The 20,543-nt window shown below is 43.6% G+C and overlaps 1 protein-coding gene across 3 annotated transcripts in view; it reads left to right on the top strand.

Moving 5' to 3' along the window:
• kmt2cb (lysine (K)-specific methyltransferase 2Cb) overlaps positions 1-18,228 on the top strand; it is a 53,052-nt gene extending 34,824 nt beyond the window's left edge. For 2 of the 3 annotated variants that reach the window (XM_083928491.1, XM_083928489.1), the window contains 26 exons: positions 323-421; positions 750-2,726; positions 3,193-3,503; positions 3,627-5,185; positions 5,283-5,394; positions 5,597-5,663; positions 5,766-5,826; positions 5,962-6,194; positions 7,034-8,680; positions 8,906-9,097; positions 9,884-10,048; positions 10,140-10,269; positions 10,711-10,858; positions 11,034-11,218; positions 11,347-11,483; positions 11,774-12,056; positions 12,266-12,405; positions 13,123-13,233; positions 13,334-14,450; positions 14,539-14,675; positions 14,796-14,938; positions 15,054-15,228; positions 15,344-15,460; positions 15,560-15,633; positions 16,252-16,360; positions 16,464-18,228. In XM_083928491.1, the coding sequence (XP_083784617.1) occupies positions 323-421; positions 750-2,726; positions 3,193-3,503; positions 3,627-5,185; positions 5,283-5,394; positions 5,597-5,663; positions 5,766-5,826; positions 5,962-6,194; positions 7,034-8,680; positions 8,906-9,097; positions 9,884-10,048; positions 10,140-10,269; positions 10,711-10,858; positions 11,034-11,218; positions 11,347-11,483; positions 11,774-12,056; positions 12,266-12,405; positions 13,123-13,233; positions 13,334-14,450; positions 14,539-14,675; positions 14,796-14,938; positions 15,054-15,228; positions 15,344-15,460; positions 15,560-15,633; positions 16,252-16,360; positions 16,464-16,556 (9,522 nt within the window). In that variant the 3' untranslated portion in view covers positions 16,557-18,228. The remainder of the gene's footprint in view (positions 1-322; positions 422-749; positions 2,727-3,192; positions 3,504-3,626; positions 5,186-5,282; positions 5,395-5,596; positions 5,664-5,765; positions 5,827-5,961; positions 6,195-7,033; positions 8,681-8,905; positions 9,098-9,883; positions 10,049-10,139; positions 10,270-10,710; positions 10,859-11,033; positions 11,219-11,346; positions 11,484-11,773; positions 12,057-12,265; positions 12,406-13,122; positions 13,234-13,333; positions 14,451-14,538; positions 14,676-14,795; positions 14,939-15,053; positions 15,229-15,343; positions 15,461-15,559; positions 15,634-16,251; positions 16,361-16,463) is intronic. The other variant, XM_083928490.1, reaches the window with a different exon arrangement.
• Positions 18,229-20,543: the final 2,315 nt, after the last annotated feature.

Raw genomic sequence — 20,543 nt, 5'->3', positions numbered from 1 at the left:
ATTTCCTAAACCTTGTTTCGGGTTGTATCCATTTGTGATGTTAGTGCTGATGCTGGTCCTCAACTCATACATGTGGGAGGTAATAAAGTTGAAATGTCATAGCTCTTATCCATCACAGGGTTTTGAGCATGAAGTCCGAAGTGAATTTATTTTATATACTGAATACTGAACCCCCCATATATCATAGTGAGATACTGAAACAAATTTAAGAATTTAACCCTAACTGTTACATATACACCAGTTTTTATGGTGAAACGTATCTCGTGTTTGTTAAGTATTTATGTCTGATGTGTTTTTGTTTTGTGATTCATTTGCTGTTTAGCAAAAGGCAAGAGATAACCGAGCAGCCCTGCGCATCAACAAAGTCCAGATGTCGAATGAGACGGTGAAGAGGCACCATCCACAGCAACAGCCCCCTGAGGTGTTTGATCCCAACATACCACTAGACACAGAACTGCTGTTTAAAGACCCTTTGAAACCAAAAGAGTCAGAGCATGAACAAGAGTGGAAGTTTAGACAGGTAAGAGTGTATGCAATGAAGTCAGGGAATGCAGCGGCAGGTCCACTTTATATTAAGACAGCTAAGAAGTGGTGGTTTAGTAAAGCTCCCTAAACAACTGCACTATCCTCCACATTAACCCTGATGACATTGGTGGTTAGTAGGTCCAGTTCATTTTTGGCATGAGACTGATATTTGCTGCATCCCTTCTTGAAATCTAATCCCATTTTTCACTGTGTCCTTCCAACAGCAAATGAGGCAGAAAAGCAAACAGCAAGCCAAAATTGAAGCCACTCAGAAATTGGAGCAAGTTAAGAATGAGCAACTCCAGCAACAACAGCAGCAGCAGCAGAACAGCCAGTCAGATGGAGATGGCAACAACAGTGGAAACCAGAGCCCAGCCTCCCAGCCCAGCAATGGCAGCATGTCCCCCATGCAGCAACTCAATTCTAAAGATGGCTTTGCCAGGCCGCAGCTTCCAGGGACGCCCACTTCAGGTCCCCCGGAGGATGTGTTCTTACGACCCCCTCCTCCCCCTCCATCTGGCTCTTCCTCGCAACCTCAGTCCCCACAGGTATTTTCGCCAGGTTCCTCTGGTTCCAGACCCTCTTCTCCATGGGACCCATATACCAAGATGGTTGGAACTCCAAGACCGCCAACTCTCGGGCCAAACGCATGTCGCAGAATGTCTGTGGAATCTGGTAAATCCCCCACATCCTTGATGGAGCAGCAGGACAGAGGGAGGCCCTCACCTGCTCACGAATCTTTTGGCTCTCCGACATCCATGAGCAGTGACCCTTATGCTAAACCTCCTGACACCCCAAGGCCAACTGGGGAAATGGATCCTTTCCTGAAGCCCATGGGTCCCCCCAGAGTCAGCCAAGCTGCTCAGGGGAGGCCCCCAATGGGTTCTCCAGGCAGAGACCCATACTCGAGGCCCATGATAAGAAATGAGGCCTATCAGCGCATGGCCCAAAACAGGATGATCTTGTCTGACCCTTACTCAAGGCCTTTACTAACGCCAATCCCTGGAAGTAATGAGTCTGGTTCGGTCCCTCTTTTCAAAACACCTATGCCCCCTCCTCAGGCTCAGGACCCCTTCAACCGACTAGGTCCACATCCTTCTGACAGGTTCTCCCATAATCAGCAGAATGACCCCTATGCTCAGCCTCCACATACCCCAAGACCATCTGGGAATGACAACTTCACCAGTCCTCCAAGAATGGTCCAGCATCACCCTCAGGTGCACTCGTTTACTCAGCAGGGACCAATGACTCAAATGTCTAGAAATCATTATGCCCATGCACCGTCAACTCCAAGGCCTGACCACTTCACATATGACCCCTTTGTCCAGCCTTCTGGTCCCAGCAAGCCAGCTACTGACCCTTTCTCTCAGTCTACAGGAAACCAACGATCCATCAATGAACCCGGTGCTCAGCCTCGTCCATTCTTTGAGCCCTATGCCCGACCTCCCGGCACCCCACGTCCACATGACAACTATGGTCAGCCTTCAAACAATCCTATCCCATCCTCAGACCCTTACTTACAGGGTCCTTCCACTCCTCGCCCCAGTGGGATGAATCAGTTCCCTCACCCTGGACAGAGGATGTCACCTTCCCACTCAGTGGACCTTTATGCTCAGCCACCAGGTACTCCACGGCCCTCTGTAGGAGAGAGGTTTTCTAAGTCACCGGGCAGTCAGAGGGGGCCAATAGAGCCATTTACTAGTACACCTGGGACATCAAGGCCAGGGAGTAGCGACATGTTCTCCCAACCTGGGGTCCCCAGACCAATGCTTAATGACCCCTACGCCCAACCTCCAGGGACCCCACGGCCTGGTCCTGAGGTGCTCAGCAGACAAGGGCCAAGACCAGGACTAATGGGAAGCCAGGATCTTTTCTCCCAACCTCTAGGCAGACTTCATGAGCCCTTCTCTCATCCAGGTTTACATACAACAAAACACCCTAGTGTGTCAGAAGATGGATTTACTCAGTCATCCTCTAGAACACTCAGTCAGACAGCTGGCCATGACCCATATGAGCAAGCCCCCATGACCCCTCGTCCACAGTCAATAGAGAAAATGGAGATGAAAGATCAATCATGTGTGGGTAACAATGGAAGTGTCCCTCAAGACCCAGGCCAACTGTCCAACAACCTACAAATGCCTGGTATTTCCTCTGATGCTCAGGGTATTGCTCTTGCTGAGAGTGAGGAAAGACTCAGACAGGTACATGAACACTGTTGTTTATGGTGCATTTTAAATCTCATCACTCATACATTACTGAACGAAGGATCTTGTTATTATACTCGGATACAATGAAATGTCCCAAAGATTCTCTCTGTGTAGTTAAAATAAAACAAATAAATAAAAGCAGTAATAGCAGCATTATATTTTAAAAAAGGAACTAGTTAAATTCACAGGTTTAAGAATGACCTACATCAGAACATGTGAGGTATAGAAAGTGAAAACTTTGTGCATTTGCAGAATTTAAAGTATTGCTATGGTGACCAATGGAAAAGGGGACCTTTTGACTTGCTTTACTATACATTAGCTGTAGAGTTCAAGTGGGCCAAAGTGAAGTGACAATTTGTCTCAACCGCTAGATATACAGTATTATTGTAAGCTATACATGTCCCATTAACCTTGTTTCAAAAGGTTTAAATGTTTGAATGCTTGCTGTTGTGTTTCTTAGCGACAACGAATTAGAGAGCTAATCCTCAAGCAGCAGCAACAGAGGAGTGCTATTCGACAGGAGAGGGGCCCTCAGGAGCCTGCTGGCAACATGACACCAGGAACACCACGACCCTGGCCCCAGGAGGGCCCTGGCCCACAGGGGGAAATATTCAACCGGCCTCCTCCACCTTATCCTGGACAAGGACCCATGAGAGGGCCAATGCGGTTTCCTGGACCTTTTGCAGGCGAGCAGCGTGTCCCTTTCCCTAATGAGGGATTCCCCAGGGTCCCACATCCTGGAGATCCTAATTTGAGACATCAGGGACCAAGGTATGATATTAGTCTTTTGGTTACATCTTTTGTGTTTCAGATATTCTGTAATGAATAACACAACACTGAACACATCTAAAACTGTCCTTTCTCTCTTTTAATATGTTTTTCATTCTATTTTAGGTTTGCATTTCCACCTGGGGCTCTAGGGGCCCAAGAGTTCTTTCCCAGAGGACAACACCCAATGCAAGATATTCCTCCTCAAATGAGACGGTCCATGTCTGTAGAAATGGCAAAGAGTATGGGAGGCAACCCTATGGGGCTTCCCCAGCACTTCCCACCACGTGGTATGCCAGTGCAGCAGCACAACATAATGGGTCAGCCTTTCATTGAGCTGCGACACAGAGCATTAGAAAACAGACCACGTTTGCCATTTCCTCCTGATGCCATGCAAGGAAACATGGATCCCAACTTGCAAGGTCAAAGGTTACCAGGCTTTCCAGGGGCACTCGATTCCAGGTTCCCTTTCAATCAGGAGCCCAGGATGGTAGACCCCATGGCCAGCCACACCGGCCATATACAGATGTCAGCCAGCATGGACAATCTTCATCTGCATGCCCAGATGTCAGGAAACAACACACTCAAACAATCTCACTTGATGAGATCCATGAGCCAGCCTGCTTCAAGTGAGACCCAGAACATGGCAGCATCTATTATCCTGACTGCACCCCCTGCTGGGCAGAATGAGACAGTCTCAGTGTCTAGCAGTGAAGCTGTGGAGGAGAAACTGGATGCAGAAATATCGGGAGTCAAAGATCTTGAGGACGTAGAGGTGAAAGACTTGGTGGATGCTGACTTAGAAAACCTAAATTTGGATCCCGAAGATGGAAAAGACCTAGATCTAGAGACAAATGACCTACACCTTGACGACTTCCTAACCTCTGGGAAGTTTGACATCATTGCCTATACAGACCCTGATCTAGATGACATCAAGAAAGATATGTTTAATGAGGAACTGGATCTCAGTGATCCTATGGATGATAATGCAGACACCCCAGAAATCAACCAAAGCTCAAGCACAGAAACTGAGGCATCATCCAGTTCAGCATCTGTACCGGCAAAATCAGAGGCCTCAGATGAGCATTCTTCCGCTGAAGTCAAGCTGGAAGCCCCTGGGAGTCAGGACTCTGCATCTCTGGCACCTGGGCAAGAAATTAAAACAGAGGTCAAAGACTGCCAGAAACCCCCTGATGTGGTAGACCAGCAAGCCACTGGAAACACCTTAACCTCAGACCAGCAGGGAGTGCTCTCTGACTCCACCCCAGTCCTGTCTAGTTTACTCGTTAAGCAGCAGCCCGAGGAGCAGTCATTAAATCCAATCGTTGAATCTGTCAGTCAAGGAGGTAACCTCATGCCCCAGCAGAACCAAGTCACTGACACTTCCGGACTTACAATACCCGACGCCGCCACTGCAGGAGAATCTTCTATGACTGGGTTTGGGGCAGACCTCCAGGTCACTCTAGCTTCTGGACTGGACCAGAGTGGTCTGACCCAGGCCCAGCAGGCAGCATTAAACCTGGCATTGGGTCAGCATGGGCAGCTACACCGTCCTCTTCTGCTAGAGGAGCAGCCACTACTATTACAGGACCTCCTAGACCAGGAGAGGCAGGAGCAACAGCAGCAGAGGCAGATGCAAGCCATGATACGACAGCGCTCTAGCGACTCCTTCTTCCCCAACCTTGGTAAATTATATAGACCATAGCTTTTAGTTGTCGGTATAGGTCAATGTTCGACCAGATTACCAGTCTTTTCTCATAGCGCATTATTTGTAATTTGCAGATTTTGATGCCATCACTGACCCCATTATGAAAGCTAAAATGGTTGCCCTGAAAGGCATCAACAAAGTCATGGTTCAGAACAACATGGGAATGACCCCGATGGTCATGAACAGGTAAAAAAACGTACTTTGTCATCGCATGAATATATTTTCTTCCTTAAGTTGAAAATGTAATACTTTTAATGGGAGTGTATGTTTTAGTTTTGGTTTAAAACAGTGGTACCAACCTAAAAGCCAGCCACTGGGATATTGTTCAGCTATTGGAAGAATTGCTACTGTGTATGACTAAATAGTACATGGTATTGCTCTGTAACAGATTTCCTTCTGGTCCTGCACCACCTTGTCCTGAAAGCACACCACTTCCTCCACAAGTTGTTGGACAGGTGATTCAATCGTTCATCTGCTTACATGTTATTTATAACTATATAGTGAAAAATATCTAAGTTGCAAATACACGCTAACATGATTGTCAATCTTGCTTTCAGGATGGCAAATTGACACAGGTAGCAAAACTGAATCCTCCAAACTTTGGACCAGGATTTGTCAGTAAGTTCAGTTTAGAATGTACATGCATTTTTTTTACTTTTTGGTTTGAAGATATGTTTGACCTTGAAATGTTAAGATGTTTGTTTTTCATGCTGTCAAGATTGCAAACAAAAGAGCCTTTTTTTCTCCTTTCAGACAATGCTCAGAGGGCTCAATATGAGGAGTGGCTCCAGGAGACTCAGCAACTACTTCAAATGCAGCAGAAGTTTCTGGAAGAGAAGATTGGGGCTCACCGGAAGTCTAAGAAAGCCCTGTCTGCCAAGCAAAGAACAGCTAAGAAGGCAGGGAGAGAGTTCCCTGAGGAGGACGCTGAGCAGCTCAAACAAGTCACAGAGCAGCAGGGTGTAGTGCAGAAACAACTGGAGCAGGTAAATGTTCGGCCTGTCAAGCTCTACCACTGAATTCTAGCTCAGCCCTCCTCTGCACAGTATTGGTCTTATGGAGCAGAATTTATTGTTTAAAGTAGAGAAATAACAGCCCATGGGCCAAATCCTGTTCTCCATCAGAAGTAAGTAATTGGCCATATGCCCGGCTTGCTTATAAATAGTGTTGTGCTTAAATTAGGTCTAACTGAATAAAAGATTGGGAGAAATAATTGTATTATTTAACCAAAGAGATTTGTTTTATTTTCTAACTGCAGTTTTATTTGCAATTACACAGTGGAATTGATAAATGCATATAAGATTTAAAAGATAATATTTTTCCCTACCTTCAATTCATTAAGACATATTTCTTTCTTTTTTATCGAGAGCATATGTGCTGTCTTTGACTGTATCTTACCTTTGTAGCAAACTAATTAGTATTAAATATTAACTAATTAGTCTATTTGATCCATAATGAAGGCATAGGCTTTGCATTACAAGGTATAAATCTAGCTTCCAAACAGACTTGAAATAATAGGCAAACAAACTGAAAAAATCAAAACACAGACTTTTGTCTGCACTGCACCTGTCAACCTGCATTGACTCCCTAAAAGAGCAGTGCTGGGAGAAGTGATCTTGGCTGTTTGTACTTTCCAACTCCTCTTTGAAAGTCAAATTCTGAAGTTGCTGTTTGGAAATTAAATTCATTTATCTCTTCCCTTGGGTAAACCTCCTCATAAATTTGTCTTGTAAATGTGATAAAACGTTGGAAGCGATATATAATTCCTTTGTAAATTGAATCGAGAACAATAACAATAAAACATTTTGTGAATGTTTTATTTCAGATCCGCAAGCAGCAGAAGGAGCATGCTGAACTTATAGAGGAGTACCGGGTTAAACATCAACAAAATAATATGACACCCATATTGCCCGGGATGCACCCAATGCCAGGCCCTGCTGGCATGGTCTCCAGTGGACCACCAGTTGTCCAACCTCCTATGAATCCCATAATGCAGATGCCACTTCACCCTGGCCAGCCAAATCCACCTCAGTGTATGCCCAACCCACCACCTGGCTGGCACCCTGGTGCTCCCATGCCCATGGCAGGTCCAGGAATGCCACCTATTATGCCACCCCAGGTACCTGTGGGAAATCCAGGCCAACCTCATCAGATGCCAATGGGTAACATACCCCAACACTCACAAATGCCTGTGGATCCCCAGGCACAACCACCACCACCACCTCCAGGTGGTGTAAAACCCATGCAGGCAAGTGGTCTGAAGTTTGACGACAATAACCCATTCAGTGAAGGCTTCCAGGAGCGGGAGAGGAGGGAGAGGCTTAGGGAGCAGCAGGAGAGACAGCGGGTGCAGCTAATGCAGGAGGTTGAACGACAGAGAGCCCTGAAACACCGTATGGAAATGGAGCAGCAAGGGATGATGGGACCAGATGGGAACATGGCACCACTTGCTCAGATGCCTTTTTTTAACACAGAGCTGCCACAAGACTTCATGCAGCCTCAGAGGCCTCCTCTGCAACAACAGCAACAACTTGCACCAATGTTCCCCCAGCAGCAGGGCATGCAGCCTGGTATGGGCTCACCACCTGGGACCTTTATGCAAGGTGAAAGGAGGGCCATGATGGGCAATGGAATGATGCCGCGTGGCATGGGGCCTGGTTTTGGGCCTGATAATCTAGCCCTACAAGCACCTAATTTTCCCCAGGGTCAACCTAGACCTCGTCAGTTCAGTGGACCAGGAATGATGCTTCAGATGCCAGGTGAGGGTCCACCTTTTGGAGGTGACTCAAGTACACCTCTACCTTCTAACTTTCCGGGGTCTGGTCAGTCTCTAATCCAACTCTACTCCAACATCATCCCAGACGAGAAGGGGAAAAAGAAGAGGAACCGCAAAAAGAAGAAGGAAGAGGACGCAGATTCAGTCAAGACACCTTCAACTCCACATTCAGACCTTACAGCCCCCCTCACGCCATGCGTCTCAGACACCTCCTCAACGCCAACTAGAAACACCCATCTTTTCGGTGACCAGGACTTGTCAAGGTCCCCCTTACTGGGATCTTCTACCCCCAGTCACTCAGAGCTGGAGAGGCAGCTTTCTGGAGGCCAATCTGGACACCCTGGTGTCTTATCAGACACAGCAAGAGCCCAAGAACATGACAGGATCCTTAACAACATAAAGCTGGAGCAGACTGATGCCAGTGAATGTCATGGGCCACGGGAAGAGCCCATCCGCTCAGAAATGAGCTCTGTGAAGGAAGAGGGTAATAAAGGGAGTGTATCTCCCTTCCCTGCAGGGCAGAGCCCAAACAAGGGGGAGGCTGGCAATGAACTACTGAAACACCTTCTGAAGAACAAGAGTACACCTCCACCCGGACTGTCCCAGCAGAGGTTGGAGGAGAACATGCGTTCAGAGGAGGAGGACCCTGCAGACTGCAAAGCCCTGCTGAGGCAAAGCTCAATGGACAGCAGTGGGGTCAGTTTTTGTATTAGTCATATGGTTAGACCTGAGTGGGTGATCAACATAGTGACTCATAGACAGGCTAAGTGATTCAGATGGAAGGCGTCTCATAGTTAAATTGGTGTGAGTCATAGCTGTCGGTTTCTGAATGAGTCATAGTTCTGTTTTAAAAAAACTTTGAGCCATAATGCTGATCTAGTAATTGCCTTTTATGCAACAACATCTTTTTCTCACTTCCAGGCGTACTCCGATGGCCCCCCAGACTTTCCTGGACCTGTGCTCCCCGAACAGGAGAAGAAGAAAGGGAGGAACAAGAGGGCTCCGAAAGGAGGGGAGAAACCTGCCTCTCGCTACAAGAAGAGGAAGAAGGAAGGGGATGAGAGACAACTAATGAACTCTTGCCCTGATACTGTAATGACCCAAATAAAACAGGTCAGATTGACTTATAACCTGCTCTTCATAAAATTGGTTGAAGCTGCACCGCTGCACTTTGGGAACGGAGGATGGTAGAAAGATTAGAGCTAGAAATCTGGCTGCTTTACTCAGGCTCTTACAGTATTAATAACTGCCAGAATAGAAAATGGTCTCCACTGAGTTCCCAGACACTTATTTGACATAGCATAAGTATATTACTGTTAATAGGTACTTGTTGAATGACTGGTGCACACACAGGTATTAGAGACTGTTATTATTCTGGAGAGTGAAAGGAGATTTTGTTCTTCACGGATTGAGGCTTATTGATTTCAACGTTATAAAGCTGACTCAATCATTAGAAATGTATTACAATATCCTCTCATCGTCACATTTAATACAGTTCAGCAAAACCAAATGAGCAAACACCTTGTATGCTAGTTTCTCAAAAGTATAACACAAATTTGTCTAAAAGGGGAATTATGACTTTGTGGCTTTGGGCTGAAAAAGACTCTGCCCCCATTGCCGTGTTTCCCAAACACAACTAATGCTAATGCTTGAATTAATATATAATATAAATATATCTTTCCAAAATGAATGATGCTGGCTCTGATAGTTTGATTATACATTTAATGTATGTGATGTTATATGTGTTGTTTTTTATCGTTTTAGTATATTTTATATGTATAGATTCATTGTTTCATCACTTTGTTGGTGTTATGTGTTTGAGTTTCCATTGCACTGGCATTCTTGTTCTGATTTACCTCCAATCCCTTCCTCTGGTCCTGTTCTCCTTTCCTGATACAGCAGCTATCCCTGCTGCCCCTCATGGAGCCACTGATTGGGGTCAACTTTGCCCATTTCGCTCCCTACGGAAGCAGCCAGCTCAATGGAGAGAACCTCCTGTCTGGTACCTTTGGCAGCGCCTCACTTGATGGAGTCTCTGACTATTACTCCCAACTGGCCTACAAGGTGAGATCTGCCTACCTTACCGGTTGAAACTGGGTAAACAGAGTGTCTACAACATGATGTGCTGACACTTCATTGGTTCTGATTCCTACAGCAGAGTAACCTAAGCAATCCACCAACACCACCGGCGTCTCTTCCTCCCACACCACCACCTGTGAACCGACAGAAAATTATCAATGGATTTGCCACGACAGAAGAGCTGGCCAGCAAAGCTGCCGCCATGGGTAAGCATTCTTGAGGATGTACCTTTTTTAATGACCATAATCTTGCAATCTTCCATCATCACAGGCAAGCACAGTGTGTAAAGTCGTAATAGAATAGAAACTTTATTTGACACGCAACCAGTATTGGTGGTAATTTGGTTTGTAACATGATGAGCAGCGAGCAGAGGGCCAGGGGGGGGGGATTGAATGGGACTTAATGTAGCAATACTTCGGCCCAAAAATCGATACTTTCTGTGAAAACAAAATATCGATTTATATCACAGAAACGATAAAATCTTGCGGCCATATGATTGACTGTCAGTGTTTCCGTACCAGACTATGATTGAGGAGGTGATGATGCTTTCGATGATTGATTCGTTGGAACGGACCAGGAGGTCTTTGTGGACTCTGGAAGTATAGGAGTTGTTCTTTCTATTGACATTGTGCCCCTGTTTCATACAGTGTCCAAAGGCCTAGTCCCAAAGCCGCTACATGTCCCATTTAGAACTGAGGAAGACCTGCTAGCCCGGGCCATTGCACAGGGACCAAAAACTGTGGATGTTCCGGCCTCCCTCCCCACCCCTCCTCACAACAACCAGGAGGAGCTCAGGTAAACAGATAAATAAATATCAGTTATTCTTTGGAACTGTCTTTTGGAGGGCTACTGCACCAATAATGGCGGTCATAACCTTTGTCTGTGTTGATTACTCATTTAATCATGTTGTGATAATCGATTTGGGGTGGATGGTCTTGACAGAGGTGGTTAAATTTTTGGTTTCTCTCAGTAATCGAGGACAGGAGCCTTGCAAGGACAGGGACACACCTGACAGTTTTGTTCCATCCTCATCTCCTGAGAGCGTGGTTGGCATGGAGATTAGCCGCTACCCAGACTTGTCTCTGGTGAAGGAAGAGCCACTATCACCCTGCCTGTCTCCTGTCCTCCCCATGCTTCCTGCACCTGATGGGAAAGGTAAATACACACTACTTCGACATAATCCACACAATCAAAAAATGTATTCCTATGACTCCAATCCTAATTAATTGAACTCCAGCAGACCTTATAATTTTTCTATGAATGTCCTCCTTTTAATTCTCCAGGGTCAGAGGTCAAACTGCAGGATATCAAAACAGAGCCTTCTGCGATGTTCTTCAACTCCCCCTTTGGCTCCATGTCTAATGAGTCCAAACAAGGGATGGTGTCTGTAGCTATCACATTGAGACCAGCTGCAGCAGAGGTAGGAATACGTAACACATGGTTTAACATACTGTGGTTCCACAGAAATTCACCAAAGGCATTTGTCTTTTTGAGCACGGTTTACCCATCTGTACTGTCAAAATTAGAATGTGTTTTTTGCACAAATATTCCTTTCTCGATTCTTCCATACATGCACCACACTACCAGACTTTTTTTGCTAATTGAGTTTTACATGGCAAAGAAAACTACTTCTAAAACCATACTTGCTGGAACTATCAATGAGATTTGAGATGAAATACCTGATCAACTGTGCCTTTTTTTTTTTCTCAGAACATTACGGGAGTAGTGGCAGCCATTTCAGACCTACTGTGCGTGAAGATCCCTAGTAGCTACGAGGTCAGCAGCACCCCAGACAGGATGCCCTTATCTATACTCAGTGGTCCAAGGCTGGGCCCCCATGGCATGGAGCCTCGGCCTCCCATGCTCTTCCACGGACAAGGCGACAATGGAGGGCTTCACGGACGGCCGGGAAAGATGATGAGGCCCAGTGGAGCGCAGGCCATGATGCAACAGCAGCAAGCACATCATTTCCGTTTCCATCCCAACAGCCCAGGTGAGGAAATGAAACAAGAGCATTTGAACCTAATGACTTCCTGTGAAAAAGTACAAAGCAACATTTGGCTATTTCGAATTTTCCTTTTTTATTTTTGTAAAAGGTGGTTTGATTTTCTGAGCTAATATTTATTTATTAACTTGAAGTCAAACATCACACCATAATAGGTTTACTTATAGATAATGCGTTTGAAATGGATTTTATTTCAGGCGCGGCTCTAGCTCGAGGACCTGACCAGAAGACCCCTGCCAGCTCTGGGTGTAAACCTCAGTGGTGCTGTCACTGTAAGGTAGTGGTCCTGGGAAATGGAGTGCAGAAATCCATCAAAGATCTACCCGCTCACCTGAAGGTACTGAAATAGTCTTAAATAGGCTTAAATACTCCGAATGGCAGAAGAGTAATATATTTCATAGGCAGGCCACCTTTCACCTGGAGCACTCGGATGGTAAAAGTGTGATTTTTGAGACTAATAATATACAACATGCTTTAAATACACAACACCAGTTCATAAAAATTCATCTCTGCCAAACAATTATGGATCATCTTATTATTGATTTCCCAATGGAGGGACTAGTTGAGCCATGACTGGACGTCTCAACCTTACTTAACCGAAGAGAATATATTATTTACTTTCAGCCAGGGTGGGCAGGCACACACACACACACACACACACACACACACACACACACACACACACACACACACACACACACACACACACACACACACACACACACACACACACACACACACACACACACACACACACACACACACACACACACACACACACACAACCACCACAGTAATACTGCATATATCCTCTGATTATATAAATCCTGCCTGCTGGAGTTAAATCCATTCCTGATTCATTAGTGGGTTAAACGGCATAGCCCATGACTTCAGTCTTAAGTATTTTGGTTATTTAAATATTGTATGTTTTTTATGTTTATTTCATAACTTCTTCTAGCGTCAGTTGAACTTAGGCAGTTAACATTGGCCAGGCTTTGATTTAAATTGTTTCTTATTTAGCTAGTTAAAAACGTGGACTAATTTCTCTTATTAGGAATCAGGAAGCCGTTTGAAATCTGAAGATCTGGTCTTCTGTAGTCACAGCTGCTTCCTTCTCTACTGTTCCTCATCACCCCTGCAATCTAGATCAACCACAGAAACTAAGGTCTGTACCACTGTAACACCACAGTGGGTCTAAGTAACATCCAGTTTATATGATTGATGTTTTTTGGCTTGACATCATGGTTCTTGTCTCATCTTTTCAGGAATCTGTGTCCCTTCTCCCTTCCTCTGAGCAAACCGAGAGCCTTTCTAAAACTCTGCACCAGTACAGTAACAACATGTCATCACTGGATGTTCATTGCCTAGCCCAGCTTCAGCCCAAGCAGTCTCCCCCCTCTACTCCTCCTATCCCTTTCCCCATGGCAGGCGAGACACCCAAGATGGAGACCAAGTCTGATGCCATCAAAGTCACTGTGAAGCTGAAGGCCCGGCCAAGATCCCATGATGGCTGGCACCAGGGAAAGAGACAGAAAGGACTCCGCTGGAGGAAGTGGACTGTGCAGGTGCTAATGCCAAGAGGGAATTCCCAACTCCCAGATGAGGATAAGATTGATGAGCTCCTTAAGAAGCTTGGGGCCTCCCTGCGCCCTCCTGCCTCACTCCGGGACCATAGACGGTGCTGTTTCTGCCACCAGTTTGGAGATGGGATCACTGATGGCCCTGCTAGGCTTCTAAATCTAGATCTTGATGTATGGGTTCACCTCAACTGTGCCCTGTGGTCGACTGAAGTGTATGAGACGCAGGCTGGCGCCCTCATCAACGTCGAGCTTGCACTGCGTCGTGGCCAAACGGTACGCTGTGCCTTTTGCCAGCATACTGGGGCCACCAGCGGCTGCCATCGCCTACGCTGCACCAATGTCTACCATTTCACCTGCGCGCTGCAAGCTCAGTGCACCTTCTTCAAGGACAAGACCATGCTATGTCATGCCCACCGGCCCCGGGGAACAGCTGGACAAGCACTGGAGCATGAACTTCGTTGTTTTGCTGTCTTCCGACGTGTCTATGTCCAAAGAGACGAAGTGCGTCAGATTGCCACTGCTGTGCGGCAGCCCGAGTTAGGCTATACCTTTCGAGTGGGCAGCCTGGTGTTACATGCAATAGGCCAACTAACCCCTCTACAAATGGCAGCCTTCCATTCCCCAACAGCCATCTTTCCAGTTGGCTACGAGGCTTGTCGCATTTACTGGAGCATGCGCCACGGCAACCGCCGTTGCCGCTACGTCTGTTCTGTTGAGGAGAGAGAGGACCTGCCAGAGTTTACCATCAGAGTCATTGAACAGGGCTACCAAGACCTGGTCCTGACTGACAGCTCTGCTAAAGGTTTGTCCTTGTGTATTGTTTACAGAAATATTGTTGTGAGTTTCAGAGCATGGTTTTTAACGATGTGTGCGTGTCTCACTGTAATTAGGAGTGTGGGATAAGGTTCTGGGTCCTGTTGCTGAGAAAAGAAGTGAAGTAGGAACTCTAAAGCTCTTCCCCGTTTACCTGAAAGGAGAGGACTTGTTTGGACTCACAGTCCCTGCAGTCACCAAAATCTCTGAATCGGTTTGTTGCTGCTTTCTTTCGTGTTTTACTCAGGTTAAATAATATGAAACTTTAACAAATCCATAGATCGTATTCTGTGGAGGCTCCAGGATATAACCCTTTTTCACTAATTTATTCCAGCTCCCAGGAGTGGAGGCTTGTGCCAGGTACTCATTCCGTTACGGACGCAACCCCCTTGTGGAGTTGCCTCTCATATTCAATCCAGCTGGCAGTGCCCGCGCCCAGCCAAAAACCAGCCCTCCCTCCACTTCACTAGTGATAAGGTAACTTTGAGTCAAGCTGACATTAATTATCTGTATGCTGTCTCCAAGCAAAACACATAATTGCAATTTGATTGTTTTTAATATTTGTCCATTGCTTCCCCCTATCAATATAAAGGTCACATCCACAGGCTGTATCCAGCAGCAGTGCCAGGAGTAACCAGAATGTGGCCCAAGGAGAAGGTGGCGCCCCCCATAGCAAGCCTCCAGTAGTGCACCCCAGGTCTTCTCAGTACCGCTGGATGAAGAGTGAGTGGAGAGCCAATATCTATCTGGCCCGCTCCCGCATCCAGGTCAGTGTTCGAATCCAAGAGCCTCACAACTCTTTCAAAGCTGAGAAATCAATCAAACAATCAAATCTGTTTCCTGTGAACAGAATGACACTCTTCTTGTGTAATGTGTTCACAGGGCTTGGGGCTGTTTGCTGCTAGAGACATTGAAAAACAAACTATGGTGATCGAGTACAATGGAACCGTCCTCCGAAATGAGGTCGCCATCAGGAAGGAGAAGCTCTATAGATCTCAGGTATTCATCCGTTTCAATGCTTTTTAAGCCAGAATTCCATTTTCTAAAGTTACTTTTGCCAAAACAAATGGCAACTAAATTCTCCTCTCTCCCTGACAGAACCGAGTAATGTTCATGTTCCGCATCGACAGCGAACATGTTGTAGATGCCACCCGAACTGGAGGGCTAGCAAGGTACTGTGAGATTCCATTGGTTATCGTGACATTTTTGTTAAAGGACTTGCAACTCCAAATGGAATGCAGTGCTGCTTTTGCATATTCAAAAAACTGGATGCTGTTTTTCAAGATGGTGCCCCATTTATTCTGCTACGCGATACATATTTCCTCACAGCCTAGCACTGTTCCTCAAGGCACAAATCGAAGGCATGACAGAAAATTTAAACAGAAAAAGATCAGATTTTCAAAGGCACTGTACTCAATATTCAGAACATTAATACAGGAGAAAACAACAATTTTTAATGTAAAGATATAGTGAAGTAATGGCGTCCTGAGCAGAGAATGAAGTCACTCTCCCTCTGTGTGTGTTGTAATGTGAGTTTCTCTGTTGTTTGCTGTGATTGACGGTCCACCCGCACATGCATGTTCGAAAAAACATTGATATTTCACACCCACTTGTTTTCAGTATTTGAAGTAGAGCACCTTTTATTAAAAAGAGAAAAATAAACGTTTCTATATTTGGATGTAAATCCCAAACTTTGATTAAAGTGATGCATACAAATGTAAAACATACAACTACTTACTTTATAGTCATGCATAGAATGTGACCTGTATATATCTGTTTTGTTTTTTAAGATATATCAACCACTCTTGTGCCCCGAACTGTGTTGCTGAGGTGGTCACATTTGAAAGGGGTTACAAAATCATCATCAGCTGCAATCGCAGAGTTGAAAAAGGAGAGGAGGTGAATATTTTTTCTTTGATTATACTTTTTACTTAGTTGCAAGAATGTCAAAAGCGCAAAATATGATGCTCAGAAACTGATGTTTTCCTCCCTGCTTTTCCAGCTGTGTTTCGACTACCAGTTTGACACTGTGGAGGGTCAGCGCAAGATTGCTTGCCACTGTGGAGCTCCTGAATGCAGGAAGTGGATTAACTGAGGAATACAAAACTACCACAAAACCTAAATGCATTCCTTGCTATAGTGTATGGATGCTGTGATCTCTGCACGGAGAGAAAAAAAGGCTTCACATTAAAGTCATTTTATGAATGAGCAGAAGGCCTGAACCCTCGGCGGGATGAATGAATTTACATGTTGGTTCATCATGATCTTGGAAAGAAATGGGTGGAGGAAGGGAAATGTAACACAGTAGCAGGATGTGACTCGTGCCATATGTGAGGGGCTCTGTTGTATGAGATGCCTCTGTCTGTCTGTATGTATCTGTGTGTTTGTTTGGTGTACATGGGGTGCGGAATCCACCAGCGAATGAGAAAGCACTGTGCAGGGTGCGGCCTTATTGCTTACTAAGGGCAGGCCCTTTTGTTTCATACTGTTAATGTATACCGTATGACTAAATGTAGACATCACTGAATGAGGAATGTACAGCAATGAATACCGCGAAGGGAATATTAACTTGCACTAAAAAAAAGAAAATAAACAAAAAAAAACACACACACACACACACAAAAACTTTTAAAATACTTGATTCCATGAGTCAGTTTTATCATAGGTCTGTCATGTGATTTGTGTGGAATTCGAGAGGTTTTGTATTTATTACTGAGTGAATGAATTTTATTCTCAAAATGATGAGATTGAGTTAAAGAAAGCTAGATTGCTATTGTTTTTGAAGATTGAGAAAGACATGCTGTTACTTTTGTATAAATGTACATAAAGAAAACTATAGGAATAACCGACCAAATACTACCTTAACCTTCTTGATGTTTGGGTGTTTTTAAATTGTTTTTGTTCTGTTTGTCATTGAAATTTATTTAAGATGGACGTTATTTCAGTTTGAGAGTATATATTATGATTATTCTGTACAGAATTTGTAATATAACCACAATAATTCACAAAGTATTTTTGTTGTATTAAAAGTAAGGTATTGTAGCGTAGTGTTTTGTGACTTACACATGCTTTGACCACTCAAAAAAGAAATATTTTTGTTGACTAACGTAACGAATTATCAGTTACAGAATAATGAAACAAAAAAAAAGACTCTTCAAATAGTAAGAGATCAGTGTGATCTGTTTGCTGTTAATCAGGTTTGATTTTAAAGAACTGTGAATTAGGTTTTGAAACCCAAAAATGACTTTTTAACTTTTTAACACGAATAGGAACACCAACATGTATTTACCTGTTTGTTTTTACATTGCTTTTAAAGGTGCAAACGTCTAATGATAATGTGACTTAGACGAACCAGTGTGTGACAGAACGAATCGTAATGGGGAACTCGTGTTTGGAACTGTAGGTTGCTCTACCTTTTTTTGGACAGAAATGGCATTCTCCGTAATCTGAAATATTTCTTATACTTCACAAGTCACATGCTTAGAAACGGAAGAGTTTTTGCGTGCACAATTTCAAGTCGACTGTAAAATTTTGGACACAGTCTTAGAACTTGTAATGTATATGGCATGTATTTTTTTAACTTTCCGAAGACTCAATTGTATATATTTTCTCAATGAATGGTTGTAACAAAATTGTTTCCTGGATATTTTTCTTCTCTTGTATATTACATTATCCTGCCAGTGTGTTTGTGCTACATTTTCTTGGTCGTGTAGATTTTGTTTTCTTTTTTTTTCTCTTCTTTTTTTTGAAAATGCCTTTTGAAGTGTACAGAGTATGAGGTTTGGAGTTTGTGGAATTGAATTTAGAAACATTTACAAAAATAAACTATTTTACATGTTAGCAAGTTGTGTACGTGATATCAATAATAACACATTTTAAATGGTTAAATATGCTGAAAGGAAGCTACAAGAAATCTTTATTTTACCTAGCATTTCTTGTTAAAGAGGGTTATTTACCTTTATGACTTTGAAAAAGAAGCTAAGCAAGGGGATAAGCAATTACCTGTGTAAGAAATGCTGTGTATGTATTTTATCATTTTAGAGGCTGTTTTATTGCCAAGGATACAAACAAATGAATCAGAATTTAGGGCTGCAACTAATTTAGTTCCATTAATGACTGTAGGTCTGTCTGTAGATGGTGAAAGTGCACATTATATTTTCCCAAATCTCAAACTGAGATATCTCGATTGTATGTTTTCTCTGACCAAGAGTTCAAAACTCTTAACATGTTTGTTTTTTTATCATTGAATACAAAGAAAATCAGTAAAGATTCATTTTGGAGGAGCTGGAATTAATTTAGGCTTTTAAGAAAAACATTAAAACAATAAATAGACTGACATCAACTTTTTCTTGATGGACGTGGAGAGCCCTGACTCCTGCTATACACACGTACATGGATACATGATCATTTTTGGACCTGGATGTTTAGAAACTATCCCAGAATCACTGCAAGATTGACTGTGACTAAAAATACTTCTGACTGTAGTTACCTCTAGTACTGTTAGAATGTGACGTAGAATTTACTTTGAGCAAGGAGTCGAACTTAAAGCAACCTAGTAGACTTTCCTCATATCAGTTAAGGTTGTGCTTACATATTTATACGCGTCATTCATTAAATGACCACCAACGTGACACAGTAAACCGGATAATAGATAGTATTTTGCTATATTAGCACTAGTAGTTTTTGGGGCAGATGCTGTACATATTCTTGTATGAGCACTGTCCTCTGTACTTGATGGGTATAGTACTTAAAGGAGACGGGTTACATGTAGGCAGAAGGACCTATACGGTTTACTGCATCCAAAATGGTCAGAAGCCATCACAATCTTAAGCTGTGGTTTATACGACTGTTCAGTGGCCCCTCTGTCTCATTTCAACACTCGCAGCAGCTCAGAAAATAGTTGATTTAGATACTTCCTCCTCCCTCCTGAGGTAAACTATGGAGTTCCTCAAGGTGCTGTTGTGGGTCCTCTTGTGTTGCTGCCTTTTTGCAACGTAATTTCTAACCATATTGTGTATTGTCATTATTTTGTTTCATTGCCATGTGCCCATTACACCTATGATTCAGCTAAGCTTGCCTTTTGTCAGAATTGTCAAGCTGACATCTTAAAAACAGGCATCCATAGCTTCCGCATTATAAATGAATGAACGTATCCTAATTAGGGCCAATATGTAAATTAGACGCTAACATCTGGGAGAGTTTGCCCCATCACCCTCACAGTTTACAATGTTGGATTAGTAATTTTAATTTTACTTGTGTGTATTGCTCAGTTGGAGGAACACACAGACAAACAAGGTTTATTATGTCTTATTATACTTTAGATTGCAGTTATTCATGTTAATAACATGAACATGAACTAATTGGTCACACATCCCCCTTGTATCATCCTTGCAGTGGCTCCCACTGGATTTTAAAATTGATTTAAAGATGCTGCTGCTGCACTAAATAGTCTAGATCCTGTCATCATCATCACTGAATAATTGTACCTACACAGACCTTTCATAAAAGCCTATAGAAAAGTTGTTCTAGAAACAATCAAAGCATAATTTCTGTATGTGTTATATATAATTAATGTGCAACATTTGAAAAATGATTCAATATTATGCATAAATATCAGGTTAGAATGGATAAAAATTGAAGATATGCCCTGAAGTCGTGAAGGAAGATGCCCCTTTACAAGATTTTACATTTAGTTTATAAAAACAAAGTTGTACTCTGTTATTATTCTATATACCAATGGGCATTGTTCTTAAGGGGGCGTCTTACCCGGGTTAACCCTATCATGTAGAGCAAGAATGAATATCAAAGATGATCTTCTTTATGAATGTTATAGGGTCGGTTTTTACAAAGTATGTTGTTTTGCTGCTTTCACTCTGTAACCTGTTTTAATTAGAGATAGCCTACAAGGTTATCCCCAAAGCAATTTCAGTCAAAAGCAACTGGACTTGGTTATTTGTCAAGGAAGACATGAATGAGAACATCCACAGGCCTACAAGGTTATCATTACCATACCCTATTATCAATATTATTATTATTATTATGCCTATGAACTAAGCCAGTTTGTTTACAGTCCACATCGCAT

This window comes from Echiichthys vipera (genome assembly GCF_963691815.1).
Source record: "Echiichthys vipera genome assembly, chromosome: 15".
Classification (NCBI taxonomy): domain Eukaryota; kingdom Metazoa; phylum Chordata; class Actinopteri; order Perciformes; family Trachinidae; genus Echiichthys; species Echiichthys vipera.
Note: the sequence above shows the minus strand (reverse complement) of the source record. Positions and strands in the feature narration are given on the sequence as shown.